Source organism: Stegodyphus dumicola, chromosome 9, assembly GCF_044657685.1.
Source record: "Stegodyphus dumicola isolate Sdum_Otavi_A_Nest chromosome 9, ASM4465768v1".
Lineage (NCBI taxonomy): Eukaryota > Metazoa > Arthropoda > Arachnida > Araneae > Eresidae > Stegodyphus > Stegodyphus dumicola.
This window is the reverse complement of record NC_140776.1, coordinates 41,984,401-42,007,034: the sequence shown is the minus strand read 5'-3', so window position 1 is coordinate 42,007,034 and position 22,634 is coordinate 41,984,401. Positions and strand designations below refer to the sequence as shown.

Here is a 22,634-nt window from a genome sequence, read left to right as displayed (position 1 = left end):
TTTTTCACTTTCATATAAGCTCATCCTTTACAAAATGATCTTCCGCACAGAAATATTTTATGTATGCCTTGTTCGGGAATGTTGTAGCAAACACACAGAAATCTTTAATGTTACAAAACAAAGCCCTCAAAGGTATATTTCCTCCCTCCCGATTTGTCTCAATATTACGACTAATGCAGACTTTAAAATTAACTCCATCATTGAATGTATAGGCTTTTAACGATGAATTTCTTCCGGTCAGTCCATTACCATTATAATCCCGAAATATCTAATCTCTCCCCCCCAATAAACACACAAAATTCGCAGCCACATTATTGTTTTCCTTTCATTGCTTAATGGAGTTATCATATCTAGCGCCGGGCAGCGCTAGAAAAAACTTTGCCGAGAAAACGAGTTTCTCCCAATAATGAATTAAGTGAGAGAGTTTCCCGTGAAAAACAGTCGCAAAGCTTAGTTCCGGGTAGTTGTCCGGGACATTTTGCTACGCTATCGAAAAATGGTTCGCTGTGCATGCTCTGTTTGACGTCGGTCTTCACCAAAGAATTGCTTTTCGGGTAAGTCAACCAATTCTCTGAAAGCAAAGATTTCCAGAAATGTTTCTAAACGCTCTGTTGGGAATAGCCTGCAGATGTGATAGTACTTTCATACACACAGATAACGATATTGACAAGCGTCACTTAATTTCTCACACTTCATTTAAATTAACTCAATCATCTTCATACCAATACAGCCATTTTAAACAAAACAGCAAACTAACAAAGAAAGAAAATTTTCATTATTTAAGAACTGGCTCGCCGAAACGTACGTGCTCACTCTGCCAGAACCAACACCAACTCTAGTACGGGTTGCCAGTACTCACCGAAAGATCAGCAACCATTGTAAACCTTGTCACCTCACTAGCTTCAAACAGCTAACATCTTCTTGACCTTCTTCATTTTCTCATAAGAGTTCAAGAGAAATGTAATAAAAGAACACTTTGTTTTCTGTAATACGGAAGAAGAAAGGTCTCATAATAATTACCTTTCGTTTGAAATGAAGTTCAAGAAGAATTTGTTGAAAGCTGTATTTCTCTTCACAATAGATTTTCGTTTCGTTTAAAGACGAATTCTTACTTTTCCTAAGACGAGCATATATGCCATTTTGAAGAGGATAGTATTGTTTTCTGACATTTTTTGACAGTCTCATCCTTTTGATAAAAACGACAGCTTTGCTCCGTTTTAAATTAAAGCTACAAATATTCTTTTAACGTGCAATCATTAATTATTGTTCATAATTTGTTACTGCATACTGGTATTTCATGAATATGAGGATAAGTATGGAGTTGGATTATTCAATTAGTATTGGTATCTACAATATTCAGGTGATTCTGAAATATTTGGGAGTTTGTTGCAAGTCTTGGAATAAAGTAATCCTTCCTAGGGAAAGCAACGTTGATGGGAAACTTTATTATGCCAATGGAAATAAATATCCTGCAACGAATAGCAGCTGGGAAGAAGGGGGAAATATATAGAGAAACGCATTTAAAAATGCGTTCATTTCTCTTTGACAACTTATAGCTAATTTGGCTTTGTTTTTCATCCCAAATTCCCCCTCCTAAAAATATCCCATTTCTGTAACATACTGGGCAGAACTTTTCTGAAATGAACAAAAGTCGCCGGTGTTTTCAAAATTTGCTATATTATACAGTTTGTTCTTTTCAAAAATTCAGGAACTAAAATATACCCGTTGGAAAAATATTTTTTTATGGACAGTATGCTGTCAAAATATAAATTTAGGTTACGCAAAGTTTGACAATCGTGTCAAACTATAGTTTATTCCTAAACCTACTTTTAATGAGCTCTAAAGAGATCTCTTCCCTTCCTATCCCTTCCTTCTTTTGAAATCATTTACGTGATACCTCGTCAGCGGGCTTAAAGATCGTAGTGCTTAGGATTTTTTTGTGTATTTCTCCACTTCGATTCAGAGAAATACCGCTGATAGTGTTGGTCATCTTATTCAGTTTGTATGGCTGACTGTAATTCGATCAGTTATAATGAAACACAGTCAAATAATCAGTTCCCTATGAATATTGAATGCATTCCAGACATGATACTTTTAGATATATTTTCTAGACTTGATTTTGTAGATTTGTGCATGTGTTCAAGGTAGGTATTTAAATAAACCACAATTAACTGTCATGACTTTCTTTTTTTATTTATTAATTTAATTAAGATTTTTTCTTTCTGCGTTTCATAATCGTTTATTTTTATGAAAGTTTTAAATGAAGAAACTTTGATGTATTCAATGATATATTTTAAATTCACAGTTTAGGTCGCATAAGTCGAAGAAATAATTTCAGTTAAAAGGAATTAAACACAGAATTAATTAATGTACAATTTTCAGTTTACTCACTCAAACAATTTGGAAAAGAGGCTCGTGTAACTAAGGAAATGAACATACTTTGATTATTATATTATGGAAAAGTATATGTTTAGTAACAGATATCTTTCATCTACTTTTAATCCATATTTTAGCACTTCGCTAGCTAATATAATGTAAGAGACAAGGACCGAATTATTGTCTTATTATGAAATAAGTCTCTTTAAAGTAAAGAATTATTCAATTAATCTTGAGTTGGGGGTTATGAATTTGGTTTTGGTAACATTTAGACATTACACACACTACTATGACACACTACTTTTTCATAGCCTAGGATGTGCATCTGAAGCAAATTGTATGTGTGCTGGGGGTTTCAGGATACTTTCTCATCAGTTGCAGGGCTAGGAATTTTAGCAGTTGAGGCTTGAAGACAATTTTATGGCACCCTTTTCAGAATGTGTTCTCTCTAACTCTGTTTTTTGGTTATTGATGGCTACAGCATTAAAATAATATCAAGAACTCACTATGCATGCTTTCTGCACATGTCACAGTGTTTGGATTTTTAATTAAAATCTTGTAAAAATTTCAGCAGCATGAATGTCAAAAACCTTTATAGAAAATTTTATTGAGAATTTTTTTTTTTTTTTTTTTCCCCCAGGAAAAATAAATTCTTTCCTTCACCTCAGGAAGTATAGGTTTGAAAGCATTAAAATTTTTCATTTATAATATTCCATGTAACAAAATGACTGAAATTATACTATATAGCATTTTATTAATTAGGGTATTTTCGGTGTTATTCTGAGGTGGTAAATGACTAGATAAGCCAACATTTTCTTTTTGATATGCTAAATTGTAGATAGCAAAACACCAGTGGCCACAGCCACAATCTTTTTTGCGTATAGAATTAGAAGAAGTTTTATAGCATCTGCTTCCTCTTAAAAATTTTTAGTTATGTTGTGAACTATCTTCCTCTCCGTAGAATGGATGGTTGTATGTTTTGAAGACATTTCAATTTTATTATGAAGAAGCAAATGGAAAGTTCAGAATTCTTACTTGGCAAGCAAATTGGTCCATTTTTAGAGCCACAAATGATGCATGCATGCTCTGTAAGAACGGAATTTGGATTCACCTGTATGCAATCTTGGAGAGGTTCTCTGTATCTCTCTTCACCGTGAAATTAATTTAAAAAATAAAATGAAATAATAAAGTAGGCCGTATTTTTCTTACACAGTGAGTTTTTGGAGGATTTTGTTGTAAAATTAGAAAATGTTTCTTCGTTGCTGTTCCTAATCATTTCACTTTGTATAGCTCTGAGCCAAGAGTATGGGAGAAATTTAAAGTAGAAATGCATAAATATGGTGCCAAAAATGTACGGTAGCACTTTAAGGTACCTATTAAGCCATAAACTTCAAACCATTTTTGAGCTATGAGCACCAATAGAAATGCAAATTAAAATTTGCTTCTTAAAATATCCTCATTTTTGATATTCACAGAGAAAGCATAATGTTAGTTGATTTTAAGAATACTAAATCCCTTGATGTCAAGAATTGTCTAAGTGTGCAAGTGAAAGATTTTAAGAGTTTTTTAGCATATTTTGTTAAATTACATTCAAAGCCTGAAATTTCCTAGTACAGTACAAAGTCTATAATCCGGACTCGTCACGACTTTGACGATTCCGGATTAGGGGTTTTTCCGGATTATAGATCATCAATTTAAATCTGGTAAGATGGCATGCAGGAATTATACTATTAAAAATATGAAACCATAATTTATGAAAGCAATTATGATCTAAAGGGTATCAAATTTTACAAAATAAAAGTTTAATATTTATTTGTTTAATTAAGACACATTTACTTATTTGTTTACTTCATTAAACATTTCTTTCAATGTGCGCATGCGTAAAGTATGCCCATTCTCTACACGCCTGCGTAAAGTTTGTGGCTTTGAGGTCTGGATTATGGATCATTCCAGATAATGGAAGGTCCAAATTACGTACTTTGTACTGTACAAGCTTACAAGAATTTAAATTTACTAACCTTTATATGGGAATATTTTTAAATAATTCCTTTTGTAACAGGATAAATATATAAATCAAAATGTTTGTGATAATGACTCTGTACTATCATATCAAATCCGTAGCAGTACAACAACAACAATTCCTCTTTCCGCCAACTTAATGGCATTAAAGAGTCCTCTCACCCCTCAGAATCAGGCACAGGGGTTCAACCCCTGCCCTCTCACCTTGGAGAGAAGGACACATCGCTTTTTGCGACACCGGTTGTTGACAACGATTTGCTACCTGCCAGTCACACGGGCTGCTCATCGTCTCCGAGACGGCATCTGGAATTACTAGAGTAATCTGCTCAAGGATTTGCTCCAGCTGTACATTTAATCCTTCTTAATCTCCACAGCCCCATTTTTTTTATCTAAAATATATTTTGTTAGCTATTAATTCATATGCCGAATATGGCCTACAAAGTCTGATAATCTAGTTTGTAATTCACTCCACCAGTAAAAGTGTAAATTATTTTAAAACTGGATTTGCTACTTATGCTCATACTTATATGGATAAATTTCCAAAGAAGCTACATTAAGATTTATATACTTTTACAAGAAAAAAAAAATTACTATTTATGGCAGGAATTACATGAGTAAATAATTAGTTTTTGAAAATGAAACACAACAGATAGATGTGTGTAAAGAAAACTGAGAAAATCCTTGTTTGAATAATAATATAGTTTCATTCAAAATTATTAAAGAATAAAAATAAATCAAATTACATATCTAACATAATACACTGGTGTGCAAAAATTAAGGACGAGACGGTTTTTTCAATATAACTTTGTACAAAAGCTTTCCAAATCAACACATTTAATACCGTAAGATCCCCAATACGTAAGGACATGAGTAATGTAAGCAACACTTACTAAAAGAGAAATCAGAGGGATAAAAAGAAGCTTTATTGAAAAAGTAGCATGGAGTGCAATGTGACTGAAGGCCGAAACATCCCTGTGATGGGTGTCCAGCAAGAAACATCCGGTCTTTAATAGGGGATATGATCTCCCCTGACTGCTAGACAGGTTTCACAGCATCTGCCCATGCTGAGAATGAGGGCGTCAATGAGTTGTTCAGGCATTGCTGCCCATTCGTCTTGCAGCGCCAAACGAAGCTCTGGAATCGTTACTGGTGGTAAGGTACGAGCTGCCAAGCGTCTGCCTAGAAAATCCCATACATGCTCGATGGGATTGAGATCCGGAGATCGTGCCGGCCACTCCATACGTTCAATATCCTCACTCTCTAAGAGCTGTTCGGCAGCTACTGTGTGATGACATGGTGCATTGTCTTCCATGAAAAGGAACTGCGGACCCATAGCGCCTCTAAAAAGACGCACATATGGAAGAAGAATCTCGTTGCAATAACGGGTCCCGTTGACTGAACCTGCGTCGAAGATGTGAAGGTCTGTACGACTACCAAGTATGATGCCTCCCCAAATGAGAACACAGCCACCTCCATACCTGTCCCTTTCAATGCTGTTCGAGGGATGATTGCAACTTCCCCGCTCTCTCCAGATGAGTATGCGATGAGAATCGCTACTCAGACTGAATCTGCTCTCATCTGTAAAGAGTACTCGTCCCCATTCATTGTCTCTCCAATTCTGGTGTTCCCGGCACCACAGAGAACGCCTTCTCCGATGGGCAGGCGTTAGAGGTACACACCATACAGGGCGTCGTGCAAACAGACCACCACCGTGCAGTCATCTGGCCACGGTAAAACGCGATATTGGTTGTCCAGTCGCCTGTTTCGTGTGTCTAGCGATTTCTCTCGCTGTCTGCCGCTTGTTTCTTCTGGCCTGTAAGGCAATATACCGGTCATCTGCGGGTGTGGTTCCTCGTGGACGACCACTACTAAACCCCCAGATAGCTGTTCCTGTAGTTTGAAATTGTCTCCAAAGTCGTGAAATGATGCTGTGAGCAATTCCGAACTCTGCAGCCACACTTGTCACACTGCGGCCTTCCTCCAACTTCCCAATGATTTGACCTCGGGTAAAAGCATCCAGATGTCGTCTAACAGATTGATTATTCGCCATTTCTCGCTGAGGCAGCAACTCGGTGTGATTTTATCTGCTATACGGCGTGCAATCTCTTTGCCAGAAATACTGATCTTACACCGACAACATGCTTTATACTACTCAGACACTCCCCCATTGCGGCTACCTGCATATCTGCGCATGTGCTACCGTACATCACCTTACTTAATCTCCTGATTGGTCTTTCTGTTCGCTCTGCCTCTTCCTTCAGCTGATATGCTAATTTTTCGACTTCGTCCTTAATTTTTGCACACCAGTGTATATATAGCATAATGTTAATGCATATAATTCCTTTTGTAACAGGGTAAATATATAAATTAAAATCTTTGTGGTAATGACTCAGTACTGTCATATCAAAACCGCAACAGTACATTTAATCTTTCTCTATCTCCGCATACCCATTTTTTTATCTAAAATTTACTTTATCAGCTATTAATTCATATGATGAATATGGCCAGCAGAGTCTGATAATCTAGTCTGTAATCCATTTCACCAGTAAAAGTATAAATCATTTTAAAACTGGATTTGATACCTATGCTCAATAAGTTCTGTAGTACAGTACAAAGTCCATAATCTGGACGTCCATTATCCAGAATGATCTATAATCCGGACCTCAAAGCCACAAACTTTTTTTTGTAAGCTTTATGCATGCACATTTAATGTATAATGGACGGTATAAGCTAGGCTAAAATTATCTTTACTGATTCTAAGGCATTTCAGTTAATGCTGCAGATAGCGCTGTTCCTTAATCTTCTAATTGGATCTGGCTTATTATTTTTTGCAGACTTTTAGAGCAATTTTATAAAAATTAAGCTTGAACTTTTGATTATGTCAAAAAGAGTTTCCAATTCTGGAGCTGCCAAAGGATCTACAAAGCGAAAGCATGTTTCGATGTCCATCAAACAAAAAGTGGAATTGCTGCAAAAAATGGAAAGGCATATCTCATATCCGTCTCAAAATTATGCGAGGAGTATGACATTGGAATGTCAACTGTATGTGACATAAGCGAAAAGAAAAAGGAACTTTTTGAATTTTTTGTAGATTCTGACTCTCCACTTGCAATGAATAACAGAAAAAGGGTTCATTATGCTAATAGTGACGATCATGGCAAGAGCGAGAGCGTGCCATTGACGGGTCCAATGCTAATGGTCAAGCCAAAATATTTCATGAAGAAATGAACTTAAACACTGAGTGCACATATTCGACAGGTTGGTTAACCAAATTAAAAAATCGCCATGCTATAAGACAATTAAAAATTTCAGGTGAAAAAGTTTCAGCTGATACTGAAGCTGCTGAACAATTTGCAGATGCATTGAACTCATTACTAGTGAACGATTATCTCCAGAACAAATTTACAACACTGATGAAACTGGTCTTTTCTGTCAATATGTACAGCGAAATACCTTGGCAAAAGGCTCTAATTGGTGTTAAAGATTCCAAAGCGAGACTAACAATTTTAGCGTGCGCAAATGCTGGAGGAATGCACAAGTGCAAACTTTTTGTAATCGGAAAACATGCACGACCTCAAGCATATAAAGGAATAATGATTTTCCCCATTATATATTCCGCAAATAAAAGAGCATGGATGACACAAGCGTTGATGAATGATTGGTTTGAAAATAATTTTATACCCGAGGCTCAGCGACATTTGAATTTGGTTGGTTTATCTGATGACTCAAAAATAGTCCTGGTTGCTGACAACTGTTCGGCGCATACTTCATTGAAAGTTTTAGTGAAAGATAATGTATCCGTATTAGTCTTCCCTCCATATTTTATGCCTATCATTCAGCCTATGGATATGGGAATAGCGACGTGCTGAAATGCAAATATAAAGTAGCATTTTAAAAATCTATGTTAAATTTCTTGAACAATGGCAAGACTATTCAAGAATTTTTGAAATTTTTTAGCATAAAATCTATTGTGTGGAGCATCGCAAGATCGTGGGAGGATGTGTCTCCAGATACATTAAAAAATGCTTGGCATAATTTATGGCCAGCTACCATATTTCATGGTGAGGACGATGAAGATGATAGCCGCAAATTTGAAGGTTTTTGGACATCGCAAACTTGAAATTTTCCAGTTATTGGATTTTGTAAAAAAATGTGGAGAAGCAATAATAAATGAAGGTGATGTAACATAAGTTTTTCGTTGCGACGACAATGCCCCAATCATCAATCAATTAACGGATGGCGAAATCTGTAGTATAGTCCAGAAAATACCGCTTCCGATAGTGAAGATAAGTGACACAGAGGTTATTGAAAACGAAAAAATTTCTATTGACAAGTTAGCCGGTATTCTCAACGCAGCAATTACAAGACTTGAACAATGGAACTAATGGAACTTTGTAACTGAACAAGAAATTAATGTCTGTTTACAGAATTAAAGAGAAAGTATTAGCACAAAAAAACAAAGCAACTTAAACAACTTACATTGAAAGAAATGTTTAATAAAGTAAACAAATAAATATTAAGCTTTTTTTTTTTGTAAATTTTGATACCCTTTAGATCATAATTGCTCTTTATTTCATAAATTGCAGTTTCGTATTTTTAATTGTATAATTTCTGCATGCCATCTTACCAGATTAAAACTGATGATCTATAATCTGGAAAAACCTCTAATCCAGAATCGCCAAAGTCCTGATGAGTCCAGATTACGGACTTTGTACTGTGTTGTGTTATTATTTTAAATAAACTGCTGATGAAATTGTATTAAATACTATAATAAGTAAAATTTATATTAAATTTCTTCTCTCTCTCTCTCTCTATATATATAATGTATAAGTTGTATTGTAAACATATTGTATGAATTGTTGATTTTTCATTTACTGCAGTCAATTTAATTATGAAGACGTTTGCAACATTTGGCAACAACTTGCTCTTTCTTAAGATCAAATTACACAAGTGCCATTTTCTGTTGCAAAGCCTTTACAAAAAAACAAGAGCCATAATGAAATATTATAAAATTTATGCTAAACTACTAATTTTATGGCAGTAGTTTTGATTTTAAAATCAAAATTTTTATAAAGGGTCCCCCCCTTTTTTATGAAAACAGTTTTTCTGTGTTAGAAGTTAATTTTCAATTTAGATATTTGTAAAATTTTGGGGTCCAAAACAGAAGACTACGCATAACCTCCTAAAAAAAAACTTTAAAACGGGCTTGTTTCACTGCAGAAGTGAATACCTCTCTAGTACTTTTGTTTTATATCGCACATATGAAATAAACCTGATGAACACTATAAATAAAAAACAGCATTCATGTATGAGGCTGTTTGAAATATATAGCTGTTCTTCTTAACTCTTTTGCATCAAGAGAGAACCAAATCTCTTTCCTCAAACATCGAAAACTCAAGAAAATGGCACTTGTGTGTATACGAATTTCTGTTAGACTGCTTTTCCTTCCCCCATGACAAATTAAATACTACAACGCTAACAATAACCTACTTAAGTAAAGCTACAACTTCTTTCTTGGATGCTTTCACCCTGTGTGAAGTTCCCCTTTGAGACGGGATTGCAATTTCGGGCTAAGCTAAACATTGACTGTAAACAAAGGAAAAAGAAGATACATTAAAATAACAGAACTACTTTTAGTCGCTTGAAAAGAATGATTGACATGTCATTTAACAACTCCTGAAAACAATGAAGTAACATGATGGGGGAAAGCACTATGTAGGAAATTATTTAGGCATTTGGATGATCTGCCGCTGTCTGAATGCTCGGGTGTTTGGTGCGACTTCGATTTGAAAGAGTTAAGATATATAAAATGTTGTTTCCATATGAATACCAAATTAAATACAAAAAGAAACATTTTGATGGGATAGGCAGGTTTTAAAGGTGATAAAAATGAATAGCATATTTTGTTCATGAATTTTTTAATTATGTACTACTATTAAAAATTTATTAACTAAATATGTAAAGTAATGAGGTATTCTGCATACATATATTTGTTTGATTTTTAAAAATAATGTATCAGTACCAATTTGTTAAAGAAAGCCAACTGCTATCTAAGGTAATTACCACTTATTATAATAGTTTATGTAAATAAAATCTGGCATTCTTTAATAAATAAAATAAAAATTTCTAATAGAAAAATCTGGCAACCTCATTTGAAGTCTGCTTGAAAAATAGTAGAAAGGTCAAATATTTTCTTTCGCTGTAAGAAAGCGAAAGCATGTGAAATTTTCTTGTTTATTATTAATGATATTGATATTTTGATTATCTGTTCAACCCTTCTGCAAAGTCAGCAACTGTTGGCAAACTAATTTCTCACCATCCTAACTCATGAAAATTAGTAGTTACAGTCAAAAGTCGTTAATTCGGACACCCATAATTCGGAATGATCTATAATCCGGACATCAAAACTAAAAACTTTCTGCGCATGCGCCGCGTTGACACATGCGCATAGGCGTTTATGCGTGCGCCTAAGACCTTTTACGACTGCGCATATCAGTGTGCGCAAGTGCAGAATACGTTTTCTCGTGCGCGTTTTATGTATAATGGACGTATAAGCAAAAATTATCTAATTATCTATTTCAGTTAATGTTGATGATTGCGTTGTTCCTTAATTTTCGAATTCGATCCGGCTTATTATTTTTTGCAGACTGTAAGAGCAATTTTATAAAAGTAAGCTTAAACTTTCGATTATATCAAATAGAATTTCCGATATATATTTGTTAATATGTAAAGGATCTAAAGCGAAAGTATGTTTTGAAATCCGAAATCTGTTTATCAATTTCACGCTGCTCGGCGGGGGGGGGGGAACGCCGCGCCGCGGCGGGCGCGTAATGAATTGGAAGTTGATTTGTCAGCACTATCCTTATCTTCAGCGCAGATGTTTTTATTTGGCTTATAATTCCTTACCAAATGTAGTATTTCATCTCGATATGCTCCGTCTTTGATATGATTTAAAACAAGTTCCTGGTCATTATAATTCGCTTCCGATAGCGAAAAAAAGTAACAGAGGTTATTGAAAGCGAAAAAATTTCGATTGACAAATTAGTCGGTGTTCTTGACACAGCAATTATAGGACTTGAAAAGCGGAACTTTGTAACTGAACAAGAAATTATGTCTGTTTAATAGAATTAAAGAGAAAGTATTATCACATGAAACGAAGCAAAACTTAAACAACTTACATTAAAAGAAATGTTTAATAAAGTAAACAAATAAATATTAAGCTTTTTCTTTTTGCAAATTTTGATACCCTTTAGATCATAATTGTTCTTTATTTCATAAATTACGGTTTCATATTTTTAATTTTAGAATTTCTGCATGCCATCTTACGAGATTTAAACTGATGATCTATAATCCGGAAAAATCGATAATCCGGAATCGCCGAAGTCCCGACGAGTCCGGATTAACGACTTTTGACTGTATTTTAATCCTGCTGCTGTGTTCATTTCGTCTATACACACATTATGCTTGGATCCAAACGCACCCAATGTTTCTTATTTCTATTATTAACTATATTTTTATTTAATTTTTTTTTAAATCAATGCAACAAGTTCTTTTCTTCTTTAAGAAAGTATCTCACATAAAACACAAAATTTTTTAGGCATACTTATCATTATTTAATTCAAAAAATAATTGCAAAAATATCAGAAACTTCCATTTTCATACAAAAAAATTAAGTTTTAATTATACAAATTTTATGACATTTACCAGACATCTTCGATATTGGGAAATAATAATGGAAATTTAAACAAAAAATGCATATTCCTTTTCATTTTTATGTCATATATATAAGCAAAATTACCTGATTTATAATTATATTTCTAATGTAGTAAAATATTCCTCAGTGAGTAACTGTAGAAATGTGTTTCATACATACTTCATTCAAGTGAGACTTCATGCACTTTACCACACTTCATGCATACATTTTGAAATTTATTGTCTGATGTACAGAGATAACAGAGACCTCTTTGTGCTCACTGAGCTCTGTGTTTTGGCAGTAGAATTTCCAAAGTTTTTTGCCTGCCCTGCACACTTTCCACTAATTCAGCTGCAGCTTCTTGTCGTGGGAGCACATCTTTTCTACAAATATGGTTTTTTATTAATGCCATGCCTAAAACTTCAATGAAAATTCGTCATCTTCTCTGTGATTTGTAATTCCAATACATGATTATATCGCTTGAATTTATGATGAACATTTACAGCTAAAACATCAAGAATATTTGAAAATACGACTGGCCACCTATTAGTTTTTCTTCTACAAGAATAGCATGAAATCATTTTATCTAAGGTGCGTACAGCATCTCTATTAGAATTATAAATACTTATATGAATAAATTTCCAAAGGAGTTACATTCAGATTTATATACTATTGCAAGAAAAAATAATTACTATTTTTTGGCAGGACTTACATGGGTAAATAATTAGTTCTTGAAAATTAAACACAACAGAAACATGTGTGTAAGGAAAACCGAGAAAATCCTTGTTTGAATAATAATATAGTTTTCATTTAAAATTATTAAAGAATAAAAAGAAATGAAATTATATATCTAACATAATATAAATATGTAGCATAATATAAATGGCTTTTTATAAGTCATGAATGTTCTTTCTAAATATAAAATTGTAAATTTTAATATTAAATATTCATTTTCTTAATGTTTTTTGAATATGCATGCTGAAATATAAAGTTTTGTTTGAAATTGTTAAATAACTAATTTTTGTTATCTGTTTACTTCCCCAATCTAATAGAATTTTGAAAAATATGTTGTTGCATATTTCTACAACAGCACATTTTCAACACACACTTGCAAGTTTTTTTAAATGTGCTTTTATATAAATTACATAATTCCATGATAAATTAATTTGTTCTTTCCTATTTTTAAAATTTAATCTCTCGAAAATAGGTGCAGTTTACCAAAGTTAATAGTATACTGATGTGCCATTACATGCATATTATGTAATTTTGATTTGTGGTGCACTAATAAACTAAATTCAACCTTGGATTGGTTAGTTTAAATATAGAGTCAAAATGCATTATGAGAGATAAATTGACTTTCTGTTATTGCCATACTTCCTGTGGAGGAAACTGTGAACACAGAGGTAATCTTAGTATTTTAGAAAATTTCATTTTGCCCACAATGGGACAACGATTCAGAGTGAGACTAGACCTATTTTAGATCAGTTTAATTCTCACCTATCTAGGACACATGCTGTTAAAGCTGATTTGCTGACATGGGTATAGAAGACAGTGGTGGCTCGTGGCTAAAATTAGTGGGGGCGCTGTTCCAAAAAAATTTAACCTTTAAAAATTGTCTGAAAGGATTGGATTATTTAATTAATGTCAAAGCACACAAGGGCTATCTGTCTAAAGGGAGGGATGCCTTTGTGCAAGACTTTCTAAGGAAAACTGGCTCGTATACACGTATACACGTTACACATGGGGAAAACCACAAAAACGCCCATGCAGCCAACCCGTTCGCGGGATTCGAACCTCGGACTGAACTACCAGTGTTCAGCATCTTTACCGCTCGGCTGCTGGTGGGCACAGTTGTCTAAAAGGAAGCAAACATGTATAAAAAGAAAATTTATTTTGAAACTTCATGAAATCTTACAAGAAAAAAAATTAAACATTTCCTAATTACTTTAACCAAAATTGTTACAATTCAATCTTTGTCTATTCATTTAAAAATGAAATCCATTCTTCTTGTTTTAATTTGCAGGAAAAGATCAATAATTTTCTTCTTGATCTCTGGATGACAACTGAGGAAATTTTTTTTTTATTGAAAGCAATGTAAGCGCATTTAGTCTTTCCGAATTCCTAGTGCTTCTTAGAAAATTTTTCATTCTTTTCAATGTTGAAAAGCAGCATTCTGCCTCTGATGTAGTCATGGGAACTCTCAAGAGAATTTTTATCTGTTTCGTAATTTCACTAAGAACCTATTTAGATTATCAAAATCGTAAAAAACAACCTTATATTTAGCGTAGGTATAATGAAACAATCGATTTCGAGGGCAGCTAAAGGTCTCTCCTCATCAGGAGAAAGAAATACATAGAAAGAAGAAAATAGGAATCACAGAAACACGTGGTGCTTATCAGCACTGCACGTGGTTATAACTAGATTTTTAATCAGAGTTGCACTGGCCGCCTACTTTTACTGAGCCAGGCTGTCTGATCAAGCATAAAGAAATATTAGCGAAGTTAAAATAGGGAGCGAGGGGCAAATGCACATTACGCTCAAAATCTGAACTTCAAATAATGGAAAGCAACCACTGAACGGATTTTTATACCCTCTGGTAGTACCAAGTGCGAGGAGGTAACGCCATCTATCGGCAAAAATAATTGAATTAAGACAGTAGAATTTTAAAGGCATTACGGCATCCTTCCTAATGGTTCGTATGGGTGAAGTTCAACCTCGTGGAGGAATACCACACGCCCGGAGTTAAAAGAAATCACGTTTCCAACAACATGCCAGAATTTCGGCACTGCAAGAGCGACAGTGCTCTACTCTCTACCCGGCTCGCGTGCTGCTTTTCTGTGTGCGCATGCACAGAACAGCCAAACACCACGTCGCTGGAACTTGAAGCGCGCAGTTCCAAACAAAGAATTTCGTACCTTTTTCACGAAGTAGGGGGTACCTACTGACATTAAGCTTAAGGATTATGTATTGTAAAAATATAAAGAAAGAATTAAAGACTAAAGGGCATGCTATATTAAATATTAAAAATAATAATAAGTGGAAATAGGGGGTGCTGCAGTTCCACAGTGCTTATTATGAGCCGCCACTGATAAAAGACCTGGATTCTTCTACTCAGAGCCTTGACTTCATATTGCAGAAGATCTCTACAGAGTCCCTATGTACTCAGAATAATGGTTGCATGTTAAGTCAGTGAAAAACTGTCCTCTACTATTTTTGCAGAAATGGTATTTGATTACAATTGCAAAATTTCAAAATTAATGGATAATCTTCCTGCCAGCATGGCATCTATCATTGAAAAAAAAATATCAAATTAATTTCATACATATTTCGAGAAAGCAGCATTAGTATATATAGATACATTTAATCACACAATGTTTTTCTGTGCTGAAAGAATTAAATTTCAGGTTCAGCTTTTTTTATTTGTAAGAAGTTTGGCTTCATTTGCTAATCTTCTGCCATTAAGATTTTAATTTTCTTATGAATGGTACTTCTTTGTTTCATGTTCAACTTTACTTTTGTTTTCTGCTCATATGTAATGATTCTAAGAGACTTTTTTTCATGTCTGCATCTAATGTATCTCTATAATCAATAAAAATTTTATTTATCATATGTTTTCATGGATGTCAATTATAGCTTTCAAGACAAGATTTTTCTGGAACAGGCATTAAGTGAAAGCATAATGTATATAATATAGTTATGAATTCCCTCTGCTCAAAAATATGATACACATTCATAATTGATTTTGCCCAAAATTATGGTATACATTTATAATTGAAATTAAGACTGAGTAAGTCTTAAGTGTATAAATAAAGTTCATTTGATGTAGAACGTAGTCTTTTCCTTATTTTTCATTTTGTGACTAAGGTATATGCAGCTTTGATGCTCCTAGAATTTCACAGTATGGAGTACCAATCACTTCAAAAATATAAATTTTTGAAAAACCACCATTTGTATTTTAGCAGTAGATTCTCACAATTTAACAAGTACTTTTATGTGTGTAGGATAGTTTATCTGAGATTTTTGAATGCTGTAAAATGGGTATCCATCAGTATATTTAGTGCAAATTCTCCAATTTTTTACATCATCACATCACTAGAATTAACTTTTTTCATGATATTTGTATAATATTTTTAGTGATGTGAAATTAATTTCATTCATGATGAAGAAACTGAAGTTTCTCCCTTACTTAAAAAAAATAAATAAAGATATATGTAAATAAATTAAAATAAATGAGAATATGTGTAATAAGAACTTTGATATTAAATTTAATTATTCATAATTTAAATTTTGATATTATAGTCTTTATTCTAAAATAAAAAAAAAAATTGCTTGGATGGTTGTCATTTAATTTTCAGTTATGTGCATATATATACATATATTATTGTTGTAGACTTATTGATAGTATAGCTACTGATCCATAATGAATAGCAAATGTGGCAGCCAAGGGAGATTAAATAGTATTCAGTTTTATTTCAGTTAACATTTGTGGCCACAGTTTACTTGGCACTCTAATTATGCCTACTTCAAACATAATATTTAAGATAAAAAATACATAAATCAAAATTACAGTTTAAATTATCAATAGCCCTTTAATTTCTCATTTCAATTTGGGTATGCATATGGATATCGTGTTGAGTTTTGCAGGACATTTCAAGGACAGAATAAACTTCTTTTGCTTCCATGAGCAAATCGACCTCCTCTTTGGCTTTACAGCTCTCCAACTAAACTATGTAACTTCGCTGATGTTTTTGATGCAGATAAAATCAAACACCAGCTAACTGTATCTTAGTTGTTTCGCTAGTATATGGATTTTCTCCTAAAGACACTTGATTATAGTTCTTTACTTATTAATCTGTACAAATTTTTCAAATATATACCATATTGTTGGATGGAGGATGTAATATTATAATACAGTCAAAAGTCGTTAATTCGGACACCCATAATCCGGAATGATCTATAATCCGGACCTCAAAGCTACAAACTTTCTGCGCCGACGCATGCGCGTAAGACCTTTACCGCTGTGAATTCGCGTGTGCGCGTGCGCAAAATACGTTTACGAATGCGCGTTTAATGTATAACGGACGGGATAAGCTCAGCTAAAATTATCTAATTATCTATTTCAGTTAATGTTGCAGATTGCGTTGTTCGAATTGGATCCGGATTATTATTTTTTGCAGACTGTTAGAACAATTTTATAAAAGTAAGCTTAAACTTTCGATTTTGTCAAATAGAATTTCCGATATATATTTACTAATATGTAAAGGATATACAAAGCGAAAGTATCTTTCGGAGTCGATTAAACAAAAAGTGGAATTGCTGCAAAAAATGAATAAAGGCATATCCTTTGTTTATCTAAACTTTAACGTTTGTTTATCTAAACTTTGTTTATCTTTAACGCCGCGGCGGCGTGCAATGAATTGGAAGTTGATCTGTCAGCACTATCCTTATCTTAAGGGCAGATGTTTTTATTTTATTTGGCTTATAATTGCTTACTCAATGTAGTATTTCATCTCGATGTACTCCGTCTTTGATATGATTTAAATCAAATGCCTCGTCATTATAATTCGCTTCCGATAGGAAAGAAAGTGACAGAGGTTATTGAAAACGAATAAATTTCGATTGACAATTTAGTCGGTATTCTCGACACAGCAATTATAGGACTTGAACAGCGGAACTTTGTAACTGAACAAGAAATTATGTCTGTTTATAGAATTAAAGAGAATGTATTATCACATAAAAAACGAAGCAACTTAAACAACTTACATTGAAAGAAATGTTTAATAAAGTAAACAAATAAATATTAAGCTTTTTTTTTGTAAATTTTGATACCCTTTAGATCATAATTGTTCTTTATTTCGTAAATTACGTTTTCATATTTTGAATTTTATAATTTCTGCATGCCATTTTACCAGATTTAAACTGATGATCTATTATCCGGAAAAATCGATAATCCGGAATCGCCGAAGTCCCGACGAGTCCGGATTAACGACTTTTGACTGTAGCATGTAAAGTCATTTTCTAAAGAAGAATCTATCAAGTCTTGTTTGAAAGAATTATTTGTTTTGAAGGCTCACAAATATCAGGATCGTTGTGCCAGTTATGTGCATTTTTTATGTATGTGTTAACATTACCAGTCATTAATTTTTGAATGCATCTCATATCTATGATAATTTATCATGAATACTTACATGTATTTCATGAACAGGATTTAAGTAGTATATTAAGGTAGTTACTTCAGCTGATGTTATTAAGGTGAAGAATTCTCTTAGTGTTTTTTAATAATATCTAAATTTGAATTATGCCTCAATATAAGCGTAAATAAAATACTGCTCTTAAGCAAAACAGTGTTCGCATTTTATAAATGTGCTAATATTTAAAATTGTTTAATATCTCAAATTTTTTTTTTTATCTTTTCAGAGTCTGTCAGAGATGGTATATGCTTTCAAGGGATTTCAGTTTACGGAAAAAAATAATTATAAAGAAAGCACTAAAAGCAAGTCAGTTCAATAGTTTAATACATCATCATTTCTCAAATGTGCTAGAAGAATTTCAATTGTTAAAAACTACAGGAACTATGACATTGCTTTCTGTGAAAAAAAATACTCTATGGAAACTCTCAAATAGAAGCAGTAAATTAAAGAAACTAGTTTTAATGTCATGTTCTTTAGCTTCTGTTTCGTTAAAAGATATGCCTTCTAGTTTATTACACCTAAGTGTTCGAGGCTCTGAAATTTATCCTGATCTATTTTTTGGCACAAATCCACATTTTGCTGTTCCTCATCTCACTTGTTTAGACATTGGAGGCGTGAGTAATTTTCTAACTAGTCAGGATTTGCATGTGTTTTCAACTTTAAAATCATTGCGTTCATTATACCTTGAGGGTTGTTTTCGCATTAATAATGGTGGCATTGAATCCATTATCACTATTTTACCTCAGCTTGAAATTTTGGATGTTGAAGGAACTGATATTTCTAATGAAGGTGTAAGAACAATATTTGACAATTGTGCAAATATCAGAGAACTGTATATTGGCCATACATCTATTAGTGATGATGCTTTCTCAAGAATTGTGAAAAATAAAATGCCACATCTAACATTTTGCTGTGTAAGAAATACTAATATATCTTCAGCTAGTATACATACCTTTATAATGCACCATTTAAGTAACAAAAAATTAATGGTCGAAGCAGATTTTGATTGGTCCAGTAGTATTTTTAAGCCTAGCGATCTGAATTCTGAAATGAATGATTCACTTCCTTATCTTGCTGATATAAGATGTCACCATTATTTAAATAATAAATGTTAGTAACAAAATTCCATTCTATTTTAAACCAATAAAAATAGTTAATATGATTATTAATTTTGGTAACCAAAACTTTTGATATGCCTGTTTTCTTAAAGCAGGTAAATGTTTTATGTTATAGATTTTAGTGGCTCGAGCAACTTTTGTAAATTTTTATGTTAAATTTTTGTTCTTAATCATTTAGCTAAAAAATGTTTTTATAATTTTTTTTTTTTTTTTTTTTTTTTTTTTTTTTTGCTATGTTTTGGTTTACTAGGTTACAGTATATGTAAATATACTATCCAATGTATTTCTATTTTTTCATTCTTTTATTGATTGGTTTGTGAATTGAAGATTTAAGTAATTAAAAATTTAAATGTCCCACTAATGGGTAATATCTGTTTAATTTATCTTATAATAAAATATTATAAATTCTTGTGAATAAATTGATATGTAATTTAATATTTAAAATAGATTATATTAATGCAAAGATCTTACAAGACTAACTTCAAAAAAGGAGGAATATGTTATATTCTTGTATCTAGAATTTATAGTAAAATTAAAAAATATCATAAATTGCATATGTATAAAGAATTAAGCCATTTTTATCACATTTTCAGAGGTTAAAATAGTTTTCAGATCTTAATTCAAATACTGCTTTTATTTTGCACATCTAATAATGAGGGGGATGGCAGAAATATTTAGTTTAAAAAAATTAAGATTTTACTGTTAAAAGCAATGTCTTTATTTGTATGAATTGTGAAGAAGTTAGATGGTTTGTCTTATATAATGGTAAACCATATTCATATTACAAATTCTTCTGTTTTTATTCTAAAGAAGTAAGTATGTCATTTGTGCTTGGTTTTAGTACGTATCATTTTGTATTTACGTACAATGTATATTTGTTGTAAAAGTAATATCATGTTTTTAATATATTGACTTGTTATGTTTGTAATTATTTTAAAATTTATGACTTCAGTAAAGAAATATTTTATTTTTGTTTCATCATTCAGCTATACTTTAAATTTCCATAGAATATGAACATTTTTATGTAATTTGTTTCAATTTATCGTCTTTGAAACAGCTTAAAATCAAATTATAAATTTAACAATGATTTTAAACTTTGCAGACTAGAAAGAATGAACACAACAGAATAAAGAATTTATAATAGAAATTGATGCAACCTTATAAATTGATGATATTATTTTGCGATTAGCAAGTCTCTAATATCATAGATTTCTATTGAATTTCTCAAGAATTTTTTTTTACATATATTCTAAAAGTATAGTTAAATGTTTTGATCTATGCAGAACTTAGTTGAATGTATCTTGAAATGCAAAATATATAATGTCATTGGAAAATAATGATAGCTGGAGGGGGAGGGGGGCATTTGAAATATCAAATATAATTCTCTTGTTAAATCTATCATAATTCTGATATTAAATATAGCAAAATAACATAAGTTATAATAAACATAAACCTAATGATATGAATAAGAAAAATTTGCAGTTTTATAATATCAAAGTTTAATAAGAAACTACTTCAACATCAGCTATTTTCACTCCCACAGATGAATGAAAAAATACTGTTTAACCTTGGAAACTATAGTCTTGCAAATTTACGTATGTTTTGTTGATTCGTGTTGCTTATTATTTCGATACTTTCTGACTATCCGCAGTCCGACCAGAAAGCCGCGAAAAAGTGTTAACGCTAGAACCGCTGGATTTTCGATATACCTAGAACCGCGGTGCGGGTCAATATGACCCTAGATAGAAAACATCTAAAAATATACACAAGTTATTACTTTAGTTAACTAAAACATTTTATTTTTCTGCAACAATCAATATCTCTCAGAATTCTAGTTAAATATTTTTAAATCAATGGCAATTACCTAAATGTTTAGAAAATTGTATTATTTGAAATTTTATTTCCTTAAGTACTGATAACAAAGTAGTAAAACATGTTTTTTCCAATTTTGGTGGGAAAACAGAGTATATCATTTAAATAAGTTTAGACATTATTTTAAAAAAATAAAATAAAAATTTTACTGGTTACTTACTAGTTGCATAGATTTTTAAAAATCCAATTTATTGTATGCATTGTGCGCAAAATTTAGTTATAAGTTTTGTACATTTACTACAAATGGGTGCTTTGCATTTTGTGCAAATATCTTTTGTTTTATTTTCACATTTTGAACTGTGGCATCGGACTCGTTTACCTTAATTTGTGGTTGTCCGTCTTTTCAATGTTCACCCATATCTCACCTTTTTTTGTCGGGAGAGAACGAACTTTTCTCTCAGTTCTTCAACTAAGTCTTGAATGAGTTGCCATCTACTAATAGATTTTCCAGATATGGCTCTGTATAAAACCCAAGCATTGATAGCAGTAAAGTCCAAAATACTGTTACGAAATGTACAGGCGCGGTAAGATGGTTTCCCTGCAGAGCAGTTTTAGGGTTGCCATAAAATGGCAAGGGAAGGCAGGGTTGCCACATTTGGCGACAAAATTGGCGATATACCATGGACGGATGGAGAACCTTCTGGAAGGAATTCTTACCGGTTTAGCCCAGAATGTTTTGGAACACAAGCCGAAAGCTATATAAACCCTGCTGGTCCTCAGTCAGGGAGTGTGTGTGTGCCTCGTCTAGCGAGCTGATAGTCAGTTATTGAGCGAGTGTCTCGAAGTCTAGCGCCGAGTTGGTCGTCGAGTGCATCGAGAGTCTTTTAGTGCATCGTCGAGTTTTGTCTTAGACTGTCCTGAGTCGAGAGCTATACTCTTGTGTATCGTCGAGTGCATCGCGGGGAGAGTCTCGAGAGTACGTGGAGTTCCGAGAACGACCAAACAGGGTTAGAAGTTGTAGTCTGGTGTTTTGCAGTGAAACTGTCTCCACCGTTATTTCCTGACAGTGTGGAGGCTGTGTCGCTGAATGTGTCAGCGTGTTTATAACAGTTCGACGACTGTAAAAGTGATTTTGGAGCTGTCTTGATTAGTACTGTCTAAATAAAAGTGTGTTTCGATACTTCATCAAGTGTCGTCGTTATTCACTCCAAATCTACGAACCCCGTACGAACGTGAAGGAAGAAAATAATGTAACAATACTATTATATCTGCAACGGCCACCTATGTGAAAAAGACTTAACAGTATACTTCCTTGCCTTATTGTCAATCACGTACCACTGAATTTACAAGGGGTGATCAAATGAAAAGGTACGAAACGACGTAAAAACGTAACAGTTAAATATTTGCATATTCTGCCATGGGAGA

General features: G+C 32.9%; 1 protein-coding gene across 1 annotated transcript; it reads left to right on the top strand.

Moving 5' to 3' along the window:
- Positions 1-1,931: 1,931 nt before the first annotated feature.
- LOC118194428 (F-box/LRR-repeat protein 12-like) lies at positions 1,932-20,375 on the top strand. The gene is made up of 2 exons (XM_035365586.2): positions 1,932-2,144; positions 18,506-20,375. The coding sequence occupies exons 1-2, from the start codon at positions 2,005-2,007 to the stop codon at positions 19,392-19,394; spliced, it is 1,029 nt and encodes a 342-aa protein (XP_035221477.1). The 5' UTR covers positions 1,932-2,004; the 3' UTR covers positions 19,395-20,375.
- Positions 20,376-22,634: the final 2,259 nt, after the last annotated feature.

Bases quoted from the DNA above. Each gene is read 5' to 3' on its own strand.
- LOC118194428 (XM_035365586.2), top strand. From the start codon at position 2,005: ATGGCTGACTGTAATTCGATCAGTTATAATGAAACACAGTCAAATAAT. The intron at 2,145-18,505 runs GTAGGTATTTAA...TTATCTTTTCAG, and splicing joins GATTTGTGCATGTGTTCAAG to AGTCTGTCAGAGATGGTATA.